Source organism: Leucoraja erinacea, chromosome 11 (assembly GCF_028641065.1).
Source record: "Leucoraja erinacea ecotype New England chromosome 11, Leri_hhj_1, whole genome shotgun sequence".
Lineage (NCBI taxonomy): Eukaryota > Metazoa > Chordata > Chondrichthyes > Rajiformes > Rajidae > Leucoraja > Leucoraja erinaceus.
In genome coordinates this window covers 24436420-24450581 of record NC_073387.1, presented here as the reverse complement: position 1 = coordinate 24450581, position 14162 = coordinate 24436420, and the positions used below count along the sequence as shown (strand labels likewise).

At 53.7% G+C, this 14162-nt stretch overlaps 1 protein-coding gene across 1 annotated transcript in view; it reads right to left on the bottom strand.

Annotated features, from left to right (window-relative positions):
• LOC129701591 (tyrosine-protein kinase ITK/TSK-like) overlaps nucleotides 1-14162 on the bottom strand; it is a 33649-nt gene that overhangs the window by 8310 nt on the left and 11177 nt on the right. The window contains exons 4-13 of the mRNA XM_055642867.1: nucleotides 11997-12125; nucleotides 10443-10480; nucleotides 9780-9943; nucleotides 7419-7484; nucleotides 6902-6956; nucleotides 6308-6387; nucleotides 4802-4935; nucleotides 3219-3293; nucleotides 1752-1923; nucleotides 586-802 (exon numbers count right to left, since the gene is read on the bottom strand). Coding sequence (XP_055498842.1) covers nucleotides 586-802; nucleotides 1752-1923; nucleotides 3219-3293; nucleotides 4802-4935; nucleotides 6308-6387; nucleotides 6902-6956; nucleotides 7419-7484; nucleotides 9780-9943; nucleotides 10443-10480; nucleotides 11997-12125 — 1130 coding nt within the window. The remainder of the gene's footprint in view (nucleotides 1-585; nucleotides 803-1751; nucleotides 1924-3218; nucleotides 3294-4801; nucleotides 4936-6307; nucleotides 6388-6901; nucleotides 6957-7418; nucleotides 7485-9779; nucleotides 9944-10442; nucleotides 10481-11996; nucleotides 12126-14162) is intronic.

Genomic DNA, 14162 nt, shown 5'->3' with positions numbered 1-14162 from the left:
CACCCCCCAACCAGCACCCCACCCTGCACCCCCCTGCACCCTGCACCCCACCCAGCACCCCACCCAGCACCCTGCACCCTGCACCCCACCAGCACCCTGCACCCCACCCTGCACCCTGCACCCCACCCAGCACCCTGCACCCCACCCTGCACACACACAGAGGAGGGGAACACAGACACAGAGGGAACAGTGGTAGAGCAGGGGGGGGGGGGGGGGGGGGGTGGTTCGGGGAAGGGGGACAGGGAGGGAAGGTTAGGGGGGTTTAGGGGGAATGAAGAGGGGGAGAGGGGTGGGGGGGAGGGGGTGGTTACAAGGTCCCTGTGGATTAAGTTATTGCTCTCCAGGTAGCACAGAGTGAGGGGGGATTAGGTGGGAGGGGGGATTAGGTGGGGAGGGGGGTATGGGGAGATAGTGATAGGCGGGGAGAGGTGGGGTAGAGAGAGGGAGAGGAGAGGGGTGGAAAAGGTGGGGTGAAGAGGTGGGGGGTGAGAAGAGGGGGGGTGAGGTGGGGGTGAGGGGAGGTGGGGGGACAGGTGGGGGGGGGAGGCATTAGTGGGGTGGGGTGGGGAGATGGAGGTGTATTACCAGGTCCCTGTGGATGAAGTTGTTGCTCTCCAGGTAGCGCATGCCCTCACATACGTCCCAGCACATGGTGAGCAGGGCGTGGTGGGTGAAGGATGCCCGCTTTGCCTGCAGGTACTCGGAGAGGCAGCCGAACTCCATGAACTCGAAGACCAGGTAGATGGGGCTGCCCTGGGTGCAGACCCCGTACAGTTGCACCAGCTTCTCATGGGACAGCTTCCTGTAAAGAGACGTGCAGGGAGTCAGTACGTGTAGAGGGGGGGCTGCTGAGCCGGCCACTGCTGGTCCCCTGAAGACCAGAGGCCGGGCGGATGGAGCCAGCGACGATGGATACAATGGGCGAGGAGTGGGGCCGGTGGTGGAGGAGAGGGCACCGGAGTCTGGCCTACCACACCCTCAAGGTTGGCTATGGAGATACCCCTGGGGAACAAAGGTGGACGGACGGGGAGAAGGACGTCAGTTCACTGGTCGGTCCACACATTCAAGGGAAGGCGATGGCTGGAGGCCCTCAGTAGCCAGGGGCTTGCCTGGATCAGGTACCACTCATCATACCTAGAACGCGGACTGGATCATAACCTGGCACCTCCTGCATGCAGGACCAGTGGACTATTTCTGTACACTTGCTAATCAGGGCTGTGCTTAGGTATGGCAACACTACTGGACATTATGTGAGAAAATAATTTCACCGTGCATTTGCACACATGGCAATGAAGCACCACTGAGCATTGATTTGGGTCACGGATAAGGCAGGTTTAGTAATATGGGCCAAATGTGGGCAGGTGGGACTATTGTCATGTTAGTCAGTGTTGGTAAGTAGGGCCAGGTGGTCATGTGCTGCAACTGTCCTGTTTCAGGAGGATGGCCGGTGTTTCCCTGACGATGGCATGTCTCCTCCCCCCTCCATTGGTCCCAGGCCTTGGTTAACGAGGGAGGACCACGGACCTTGGATAACGATGGAAGCCCCAGGGACACATCAATGAGGGGAGGGCCACGGGCCCTGGTTAACGATGGAACTATGGATCATGGTTAATGAGGGAGGGCCACGGGCCCTGGTTAACGATGGAAGCCCCAGGAACACGTTAATGAGGGAGGTACATGGAGCCTCAGGAACGAGGGAGGTCCACAGACCCTGGTTAATGAGGGAGGACCACAGGCGCTCGGTGACTCACATCATGACCTGTGCCTCCTCGATGAAGTCCTCCTCAGACATGGCTCCCTCCCGAATCATCTTGATGGCCACCTTGTACGTGTTGTTCCAGTACCCCATGTGGACAACTCCAAACTGGCCACTGCCAACCTCCTCCTGGAAGGTCAGGGCTGTAGCTGCGATTTCCCACGCCCCTGAACAACACACACCACCAGCTTTACTCATTCATTCCTAGTATGGAAACAGGCCCTTCGGCCCACCGATTCCACACCAACCATCGTTCACACTAGTTCTATGTTATCCTACTTTCTCATCTGCTCCCTACACAGTCGGGGAAATTTACAGAAGCCAATTAAAATACAAACCCGCATATCTTTGGGTTGTGGGAGGAAACCAGAGCACCCGGAGAAACCCCACCGGGTCACAGAGAAAACGTACAAACGTACAGTCAGGATCGAACCCGGGTGCAGCGGCTCTACCTGCTGCACCAATATGCCGCCGTGAGATTTATTGCACTGATCCACATAATCACCCGTTCACTGTGATCCCCACCCCTCCCTCTGGATCTCACCACTTCATTCCCCACACTCTCCCCACAGTAACTTTTTAAATCTCTTTCCTCGACGGAGATGCAACTTTTCGATGTCGTATCTCCGTCTGCACCGCGGCCTGAGACGTGGAGCTGGCAGCCTCTTGCTGGGATCTTGGGAGCTCTAACTGTGGGAATCTGCGGACTTTAACTATGTGGAGCTCGTGGTCCCTGTTTGGCGACCAACTTCGGGGGCTCCAGGCCGCGGGAGTTTCGACCGCCCCGATTGCGGGAGTTTCGATCGCCGGCTGTGGATGGTTCGACTCCTCCGATCGCGGGAGAAAATGAGGAAAGATAAGACTTTATTGCCTTCCATCACAGTGGGGAATGTGGAGGAGCCACTGTGGTGGATGTTTATGTCAAATTTTGATTTAGTTGCGTGTCTTTTGGTTTGACTGCATGGCAAACTGAATTTCTCGTATGTTGCAAAACATACTTGGCTAATAAATGATGATTACTATTGTGATGGTGATTACTGCTTAGAGTTTAGAGTTTAGTTTATTGTCACATGTACTGAGGTACAATGAAAAACTTTTCTGTAGACCATGATCGTCAAAGATGTAGAAATGGTGAACTGCAGATCCTGGTTTACACAAAAGAACACAAAGTGCTGGATTAACTCAGCGGGTCAGACAGCATCTCTGGAGACGGGTCCCAACACAAAACGTCACCTGTCCATGTTCACTAGAGATGCTGCTTGACCTACTGATTTACTCCAGCATTGTGTATCTTTTTTTGTAAAGCAGGACCTGCAGTTTCTTGTTCCTACGTCAACACTGGTTCTCTCTCCACGGATGCTGCTTGACCTGCTGAGTGTTTCTGTGTTCTCTGGTTTGACGTGACACCTCTCTACCATGTGATGACCAGTAACTCTTCCCCCAAGAATGCAGATCGGCTTACCATAACTAAATCCTGCTGTTGTAGGGGCCGTCTCTCTCCAGGAACACACAGGGTATCTCAGACGAGTGACCAGACCTGCAACACACAGTCAAGAGGCAAAATTAGTGCTGGTGTCAGGGGTTTATGGGGAGAAGTCAGGAGAATGGGGATGAGAGGGGAAGATAGATCAGCCACGACTGAATGGCAGAGTAGACTTGATGGACCAAATGGCCTCATTCTTCTCCTATAACTTCTGAATTTATGAACTTACGAAGAGCGTTTATTGTCATACATGCAACGCAAGAATGAAATTCTTCCCGGCAGAACTAAAGATTTGATAATGTAATAAACAAACTAAACGTTCAATAAATAAAGAACTCAATATGGTGCAAACAATATGGGGGGAGCGAGGGGGAGAATGAGGAGGGGAGTGAAGGGGGGAGTGAGGGGGGGGGAGTGAGGGAGGGGGGGGGGGAAATGAGGGGGGGAATGAGGGGGGGGGAGTGACGGAGGGAGTGACGGGGGAGAGGGGAGAGTGATGGCCGGGAGTGAGGGAGGGGAGTGAAGGAGGGGGAGTGAGGGAGGGGGAGTGAGGGGCGGGATACACACAATACAATACAAAACACTTTATTTGTCCCCGAGGGGCAATTCAGATGTTCCTGCAGCACACTAATAAAAATACAACATAGCATTCAAGAACTTTAACATTAGAACATAAAAACATCCCCCCACAATGGTTCCCACTGTGGGGGAAGGCACAAAGTCCAGTCCCCATCCTCTTGTCCACCCAAAGTCGGGCCTATGAGGCCTCCACAGTCGCCGCTACGGGGGCCCGATGTTCCCGGCCGTTCTCGCCGGGTGATGGTACTCCGGCGTCGGGAGAACCCTCAGCGGCTTGGGGTGCCAGGAACGGCCGTCCTCCTACCGGAGACCACGGCTTCCAAGCCAACAGACCACGCCGAACGGAGCCCCACACACTGGCGATCTCGGCGAGAGATCCCAGGCTCCGAGATGTAAGTTCAGCGCCGCAGCTGGCCGCTCCACAGAACCCCGGCTCCACGATGTTATTATCGGCGGTCCCAGCATACTGGAGTTCCAGCGCGGCGACCCAGACAAGGCATCGCCCGCTCCGCAATAGCGCTCCAGCGCCGCGCCGCCGCCAAAGCCGATGTTCTGGCCAGGTCCCCTCAGGAAACGTCGCTCCAGGACCCGCTGGTAGGCCGCCAGGACAGGTCGAAAGTGCTGCTCGGAGGAAGGCAGCCTCTCCGACCAGGTAGGGACTTGAAAAGCAGTTTCCCCCTTCCCCCCCCACCACCCCCCCACACATAAAAGATTAGACCCCCAACTAAACACTTTAACGTACTAAAAATAATAAAAAGAAGTGAAAGAAAACGGACAGCTGCAAGATAGGCGCCGTTCAGGACAGCGCCCCCACCAGTAGGATTGAGGGGGGGAGTTGCAGGAGGGTGATCGGGAAGTGAGGGGGGAGAACGAGGGGGGGTCGAGGGGTGAGGGGAGTGAGAAGCGAGGGGGGTCGAGGAGTGAGGAGCGAGGGGGGGAGGGAGTAAGGGGGGGGGCTCGAGGAGATATGCTGCTGGACTTACCAGCTGCGTTGTGTTGGTGGTAGGTGATGAGCTCTGGAATGGAGTCGAAGATGTGTTTCTCTGCCAGGTAGTAGCGTTTGTGGAGGTCCATGAATTCCCTGATGTGGTAATGTTTGACCATGGCTCCATACTCACTGTCAGAGGCAAAGTGCAAGCTGTAGGTGGCGCAGTGTTCCCCCGGGCATAGAATCTTATAGTCACATAGCACGGAAACAGGCCCTTCGGCCCAACTTATCCATGTCCACTACTATGCCCCATCTACACCAGTCCCACCTGCCGACATTTGGCCCATATCGCTCCAACCCTGTCCTATCCTATCTGTGGAACTCTCTGCCACAGAGGGTAGTTGAGGCCAGTTCATTGGCTATATTTAAGAGGGAGTTAGATGTGGCCCTTGTGGCTAAGGGGATCAGGGGGTATGGAGAGAAGGCAGGTACGGGATACTGAGTTGGATGATCAGCCATGATCATATTGAATGGCGGTGCAGGCTCGAAGGGCCGAATGGCCTACTCCTGCACCTAATTTCTATGTTTCTATGTTTCTATCCATGTACCTGTCCAAATGTTTGTTAAACGTTGTGACAGTACCTGCCACAACTTTCTCCTCTGGCAGCTCGTTCCATTTACCCACCAACATTTGTGTAAAAATATTTGCCCCTCAGTTTCCTATTAATTCTTTCCCCTCTCAACTTAAACCTATGTCCCCTGGTTCTTGATTCCCCTGCTCTGGGTAAAAGACTTTGGGTCTTTGGGTCACCCTATCCATTGTACATTTTTATAAGATCACCCCTCAGCCTGCTGCACTCCATGGAATAAAGATCCAGCCTGCTCAACCTCTCCCTATAACTCTGGCAACATCTTCGTATATCTTCTCTGCACCCTTGTGTAAGAAGAAACTGCAGATGCTGGTTTAAACCAGAGATAGACAGAAAAAGCTGGAGTAACTCAGCGGGACAGGCAGCATCTCTGGAGAGAAGGAATCGGTGACGTTTCTGGTTCACGTCACCCATTCCTTCCCTCCAGAGATGCTGCCTGTCCCGCTGAGTTACTCCAGCTTTTTCTGTCTATCTTCTCTGCACCCTTTCCAGCTTGACAACATCTTTCCTAAAACATGGTGACCGAGACTGAAAACAATACTCTAAGTCTGAAGAAACGTTGCCTATTTCCTTCGCTCCATAGATGCTGCCGCACCCGCTGAGTTTCTCCAGCACTTTTGTCTACCTTCGATTTTCCAGCATCTGCAGTTCCTTCTTGAACAATACTCTGTGTTGCGATAGCACCCACCTCAACTACCTCCTCTAGCAGCTCATTCCATATACCCACCACCCTCTGTAGTCCTTTTAAATCTCACCAACTGCAACATTGCTTGCCCGCCTCTATACTGAGCTCCCGTTCTCTCCCCCTGCTCCTGTTGCCCCTGGAGTGGCCATTCCCTCTCGCCAGGGGCAGTGGGCTACATCCCCCCACACCCCACACTCCCCCCTCGCCCAGTAACACACGGCCTCACCTGCTGGCTTTGGCGAAGACGGAGACGGTGTAGGTACCGGCCTGCCTGGAGTCCCGCACCATGAACGCTCCTTGTCTATCCTGAAACAGAGCCATCAGCACAATGAGCACAGACTCACCCAGTCTCACCCAGGCCTGGCCCTCCCGCAGCAACAGGGAGAGAGAACGACAGACACAGTAACTGTGCTGCAGTAACACTGTGGGCGGCACGGTGGTGCAGCGGGTAGAGCACCAGAGACATGGGTTCGATCCTGACTCCGGGTGCTTTCTGTACGGAGTTTGCACGTTCTTCCCGTGACCACGTGGGGTTTCTCCAGGTGCTCCGGTTTCCTCCCACATTCCAAAGACGTGCAGGTTTCGGTAAATTGTCCCCAGTGCGTAGGGTGGTGGTGGTGCTAGTGATCGGTGGTCAGCATGGAGTCAGTGGGCCAAAGGGCTCTGTGTCTAAAATCCCCAACACAAAGCAGGGGGAACTGTGTATCCTGACCCCCCTGGCTCTGGGATAGGAGAGGCCGCCGCAGACAGAGTGGCCTCTCGGGCCCCCTCCCCCTCCCCCAACCCCCCCCCCCCCCCCCCATCCCCCTCCCCCACTCACCTCCTTCTGCAGCAGCTGCTCCGCTTTGTGACGAGTGATGTTCTTGTTGTACCACCTGTGGGGGAGGGGGCAGGGGGAATGTCAGCAGCAGCATTGCCCTACCATCTACTACCCTCCCCCACCTTTTCCCCCTCCCCCAGCCTCTCCCCCCCCCATGTCCCCTATCCTTACGAGTCTTCTTCACACACCCCTCCCCTCTCACACCTCCTCCCTCCCACTCCCCCTCTGCCCTTCAATACCTCCCCCCCTCCCCCCTCCCCATCTCCCCTCCCCCCCTCACCTCCACCTCCATGTCTGCTCCTCACCACCTCCCCTTCCCCTTCCCGTCACCCCTTCCTTCAACACCTCCCTTCTCCCCACCCCACCTCATCCACTACCTGCTTCCCCTTGCCCCTCCCCATCTCCTGCCACACACTCCCCCCTCCCTCTCTCAATCCTCCCCCTCTCCATCCTCTCCCCCCCCCCCCCATCCTCTGACCCTCCCCATCTCCTGCACCCCCTCCCCCGAGGGTCTCACTCGTAGGCCTGCAGATTGTCAGCACTCTTCTCCACCACGTAGCTGCTGGGAACGTAGCCCGTCAGTCTGTGGGAAGAGAGAGAGAGACATCAGTCCTGCAACTGGGTCAAGTTGAAAGGTGAAAGGTGAAAGGTGAAAGCCACAATGGGGAATTTGTCGATGATTCGAAGCTGGGGTTCTCCAGAGATGCTGCCCGACCGGCTGAGTTAATCCAGCACTTTGTGTCCTTCACCAAGTTGAACTAGTCTTCCCTGCATGTGATCCATATCCCTCCATTCCCTGCAATATCCATGTGCCTATTTAAAAGCATCTTAAACACCACTATTGTATCTGCCTCCACGCCCCCGCTTGGCATCGTGTTCCAGGACCCCCCCCCCCCCCCCCCCCCACAAAATGTGCCTCCTTTAAACTTTACCCCTCTCACTTTGAAGCTATGCCCTCTCGTCTTTCACATTTCCATCCTCAGGGAAGAAATGTTCTGACTGTCTACGCTATCTATGCCTCTCATAGTAGTTTTATAAACTTCTATCGGGTCTCCCCTCTGCTTCTGATACTGGCCATTCCCTCTACATATGCTGCCAATAGACAATAGACAATAAACAATAGGTGCAGGAGGAGGCCATTCGACCCTTCGAGCCAGCACCGCCATTCAATGTGATCATGGTTGATCATCCCCAATCAGTACCCCGTTCCTGCCTTCTCCCCATATCCCCCGACTCCGCTATCGTTAAGAGTCCTACCTAGCTCTCTCTTGAAAGTATCCAGAGAACCGGCCTCCACCGCCCTCTGAGGCAGAGAATTCCACAGACTCACAACTCTCTGTGTGAAAAAGTGTTTCTTCGTCTCCGTTCTAAATGGCTTACCCCTTATTCTTAAACTGTGGCACCTGGTTCTGGACTCCCCCAACATCAGGAACATGTTTCCTGCCTCTAGCGTGTCCAAACCCTTAACAATCTTATACGTTGCAATAAGATCACCTCTCGTCTTTCTAAACTCCAGAGTGTACAAGCCCAGACGCTCCATTCTCTCAGCATATGACAGTCCCGGGAATTAACCTTGTAAACCCACGCTGCACTCACTCAATAGCAAGAATGTCCTTCCTCAAATTAGGGGACCAAAACCGCACACAATACTCCAGGTGTGGTCTCACTAGGGCCCTATAGAACTGCAGAAGGACCTCTTTGCTCCTATACTCGACTCCTCTTTTTATAAAGGCCAACATGCCATTCACTTTCTTCACTGCCTGCTGTACCTGCATGCTTACTTTCATAGACTGATGTACAAGGATCCCCAGATCCCATTGTACTTCCCCTTTTTCTCATCAATGCCATTTAGATAGTAATCTGCCTTCCTGTTTTTGATACCAAAGTGGATAACCCCACATTTATCCACATTAAAATTCATCTGCCCTGCATCTGCCCACTCCCCCAACCTGTCCAAGTCACCTGCAATCTCATAGCATCATCCTCACAGTTCACACAGCCACCCAGCTTTGTGTCATCTGCAAATTAGCTAATGTTACTTTGAAGTGGCAGGCTGACCCGCTGAGTTCCTCTAGTACTTTGTTTTACACTCTGGATTACAGCATCTGCAGTACATTGTGCCCCAGACTACTGACATTCCCATTTCTGGATTTCATGCCTGGACAGACCCGGGTCCTATACGTCTGACCCCATCTCTCCTGCACATCCACAGCGTCCCACATCTGGCAGGCTGCGATCCAGCTGTGGCAAGCGGCACTAACTGCTGCCGGGGCCGCTAATGTGCGTCGGGCTGTGTAGTGACAATGACAGAGGCTGTTCCTGCCCCGTGACCCAGCACAAAGCCCTCTGGTCAGTGCAAGTGTTGTTACACTAAACCGGCAGAAAACAAGAGGCAGTGATGAGAGAAACAAGTACAGGCATTGTTAGCCATGAATACTCATTGTCCTGTACTCAGTGCACAGCACTAACTAGCACTAACCAACACCAACCAACACTAACCAACACTAACCACTGCTAACCAACAGTATCCAACGCTAACCAACACCAATTTCTGCACCTCTGAACAACTGTGGAAGACACAAAGTGCTGGAGTAGCTCGATGGGTCAGTCTGTATCTCTAGGTGATGTTTCAGATCTTGACCCCTTCAGACTGATGAGGGAGAGAGGGAGAAAGGAAGGAGGGAGGGAGGGAGGAAGAGGGGGAGGTGAGTGGGGGGGAGAGAGAGGGAGGGAGAGAGGAGACGGCGGGTGGAGGAGTAGGCTGGCAAATTTCATTGTTGCGTTTCAGGATATAGGACAATAAGGCACTCTTGACTCTTGAGGAGCATGGGGCCAGTATGTTACGAGGGGCCGAGTGGCCTGGGCGGGAGCTCCATACCCGTGCCTGTCCCGTGCCTGCCACCAGTTGGCGTCGACCTTGCCGACGATGACGTACTCCTCGTTCCTGACCAACGACAGGTCGCGCGCGGTCTGACCCTGGAAGTCGTACAGCGCCACCACCACAGGTTCCAGCTCTGCCGGCTCTGGGGGGAGGGGCTTCGGCTGGGGGGTAAAGGTCACAACATCAAGGGGATGGGAGGGCAACAGCCAGACCATCTCGCAAACCAACCTCCCTTCCATTGACCACCCGCATAATCAAGGAGCCATCTCACCCCGGTCACTCCCTCTTCTCCCCTCTCCCATCAAGCAAGAGGTACTGAAGTGTGAAAATGCACACCTCCAGATTCAGGGACAGTTTCTTCCCAGCTGTTGTCCCGCAATTAAACCATCCTATCACCAACTAGAGAGCGGTCCTGATCCCCAATCTACCCCATTGGAGACCCTCAGACTATCTTTAATCGGACTTTACTGGCCTTTATCTTGCACTCAACATTATTCCCTTTATCCTGTATCTGTATACTGTGGCCGGCTTGATTGTAATCATGGATCATCTTTCTGCCGACTGGATAGCACACAGCATAAAAAGCTTTTCCCCGTACCTCTGCGCAATAACAAAACTAAACTCTAAGGAGCCTGGGCAGGGGGACATGGGCAGACTCACCTTGTTCTGTACCGGAGTGGGTGGAAGCGGTTTCTTAGCTGTGGAGGACAGAAGGAAGAACTTTAGGCAGCCGCACAGTCGAGGACTTTGCAAGGAATGTCAACGCTGCGATTCAAGGACTCTGAGTTGCAAAGTTGGCAGACAGATGCACGAGGTAATTTACAAAGAACATGGAATAATACAGCACTGGAACCTTGTCGCAAACCAACCTTCGGCCCACAATGTCTGTGCCCAATATAATGCCCCATGTTAAACTGGTCTCCTCTGTCTGCACGTGATCCATATCCCTCCATTCTCTGCATATCCATGTGCCTTTCCAAAATCCTCTTAAACGCCACCATCGTATCTGCCTCCTCCACCACCACCCTCTGTGTAAAAATGTCTTGCCCCGCACATCTGCTTTAAACTTTGCCCCTCTCGCCTCAAAGCTATGTCCTCTACACTGTGACATTCCCACCTTGGGGAAAAAAGTTTTGACTGTCAACTCTATCTATGAATTATAATATTATAAACTTCTATCAGGTCTCCCGACGTTCCAGAGAAAACAATCCAAGTCTGTACAACTAGTCCCTGCAGCCGGAACTCCCTAATCCAGGCAGCATTCTGATAAACCCCCTCTGCACCCTCTCCAAAGCCTCCTCATCCTTCCTGCAATGGGACCACCAGAACTGCGCACTAATAAATGTTGGGCTCCGACCCAAAACATTGTTTCTCCACAGATGCTGCCTGACCCGCTGAGTTCCTCCAGCACTTGGCCCACAGTTTGATACTCTCCCCCTTCAGCTACTCTCCCCAGCCACCGTACCCTTGCCACGGCCACTCTCTCCCTTCATCGACTTTCCCCACACACTCAATCCCCTCCCATGGACACGCTTGTCTGTTGACTAAACCGCAAGATTCCTTCCCATGTGATGGGACTGCTCTGCATTTGTCTGACGCCACATTCAACCCTGTTGTCTAATAAGTTCATACGTGCTCGGAGCAGAATTAGGCCATTCAGTCCATCAACTCTACTCCACCATTTAATCATGGCTGATCTATCTTTCCTTCTCAACCCCATTCTCCTGCCTTCTCCCCATAACCCCTGACACCCTCACTCATCAAGAACCTGTCAATCTCATACTTAAAAATACTGAATGACTTGGCCTCCATCGCTGTCTGTGGAATTCCACAGATTCACCACCCTCTGACTTGATAAATCCCACCTCATCTACCTTCTAAAGGTATGTCCTTTGATTTTGAGGCTGTGCCCTCTGGTCCTAGACTCTCTCACCAGTGTAAACATCCTCCCCACTTCCACTCTATCCAGGTACTTGGTAGGTTTCAATGAGGTTCCCCCCCTCCCCCTCCATTCAATGAGGTTCCCCCTCCCCCTCCTTCCCTCTCAACCTCATTCTCCTGCCTTTTCCCTGTAGCCGTCCCTCTCTCCCACATGGGATACTGGGGGAGGGGATAGATTTTCCGCTAGGCGGGGAGGGGGGGGAAGATCTGCCGGTCTGGGTGGGGGAGGTGTTGTTGCCCAGCAGCAGAGGAGGGGGGGGGCTTCCTACGTACAGTCACGGTTGGGGTCGTAGAACTGGCAGCCCATGGCCAGCTTGTCGAGCTGAGCACAGCAGAGCCAGTGGCCATCGGCCCAGAAGTTGGGGTGAAACTTGTTGGTCAGGATGTTGTTGTTCTTGGACTCTGAAAGACACAAGGAGGGAGGAGAGGGTGAGGGGTGATTGGACACAGAAATCCCCCCCCCCCCCCTCCCCCCCACCCTCTCCTGCCGGAGAGCTCCCCAACCCCCGACACCCAGCATCTGGATCCAACCCAAACATCTGGAGCAGATGGCCAGGCCACATCTAGGTCACGATGCCACATCTGGACCTCGTGCCGGCTGGTGGATCACACGGACACAGGTGTTGCAACCCCCCTCATCCTGCATCCCCACCCTCACCCCCCTCCCCCACCTCTTCCTCACCGTCTCCTCCAACCCCACCCACTCCACCATCGCAAATCATCACCCTCCCCCTCCCCCCAGGTACTCCCACTGCCCCTTCCCCCCCGACCCAGCTCCACATCCCCACCCTCCCATCTCCCACCCTGCCACACCTCCTCCCACACCCCCAACCCTCTCTCCCAAACCCCACCTTGATCCCCACCCCCCCCCCCCTCTCTTCCCCATGCCCCACCTTCACCCCATCTCTCCCCATTCCCCACACCTCTACCCTGATACCCCACATCCTCTCCCCGCCATCTCTACCCTGGTCTCAGCATCCCTAAAACCATCAAACCACCATAGACCACAAAGCTGTCCAGCACAGGGACAGGACCTTCAGCTGTCGTCGTCGAACATGATACCCAAGTTAAACAAATCTCCTCTGCCTGCATGTGATCCATATCCCTGCACATCCACGCGCCCGTGTCAAAGTCTGTTCAACGCCACTATCACATCTGCCTCCACTATCCTTGGCCGCTCGTTCCAAGTCCTCACCGCCCTCTGTGTAAAAAAACCTGCCCCAAGCATCTCCTTTAACCTTCCTCCTCTCACCTTAAAACTGTGGCCTCTGTGAGGCTGGGAAAAAGACTATCTCTATTTATAAACCTGTATCAGACACCCCACAGCCTCCAACGCTCCAGCGAAAACCATCCAATTCTGTCCCTCTCATGGTCAATACCCTCTAATTCTGGTAAAGTCTGAAGAAGGGTTCCAACCAAAAACATCACCTATCCATGTTCTCCAGCGCTGCTGCCTGACCCGCTGAGTTACTCCAGCACCGTGTGCCTGTCATCATTCTGGTAAACCTTTTCTGCACTCTCCCCAAAGCCTCCACATCCTTCCTGTAATGGGGGCGCACAGAATTGCTCGCAGTACTCCAAATACGGCTTAACCAAAGTTTTATATAGCTGCAACATGACTTCCTGACTCTAAAACAAAGACACTCATACACATGTCATGCAGCACCCTTGACAACCTTCCTCACTCTCACAGCTCCATCAGTTGGCCTGCCAGTTGCATACCTACTGATCAGACCACCAACACTATCACCGCGATTGGAGGAAAGACGTTGTCGAGCTGGAATGGCTGCAGAGAAGATTTACCATGTTGCCAACTCAAGGACTTGAGCTATTGGGAGAGGTTGGGCAGGCTAGGAATTTTATTCCTTAGAGCCCGGTAGGATGAGGACTGATCTTATAGAGGTGTATAAAATCATGAAATGAATAGATAAGGTAAATGCACAGTGTCTTCCGCCCAAAGTAGCGGAATCGAGAACTAGAGGACATGGGTTTAAGATGAGCGGAGAAAGATCTACTAGGTACATGAGGGGTAACTTTTTCACACAGAGGGTGGTGGGTGTATGGAATGAGCTGCCAGGGGAGGTAGTTGATGCAGGGACTATCCCAACATTTAAGAAACAGTTAGATAGATACATGTATAGGACAGGTTTAGAGGGATATGGATCAAACGCAGGCAGGTGGGCCTAGTGTAGATGGGACATGTTGATCAGTGTGGGCATGTTAGGCCGAAGAGTCTGTTTCTACACAGTGTGACTATGACTCAATGTTCCCCACCCTTCCTGAACCCCTGATTCAGGGTGCGTTGGTGAACAAGCTGGAAAGGCTTGTTGGTGGGGAAGAGTTGAGGAGGAGGGCTATCTGGAGGGACTTTCACTGGGCTAGACCTGGTCCGGTCTGGTCTGGTCCAGTCCGATCACCCCTCTCGCTCTACTCAGACCT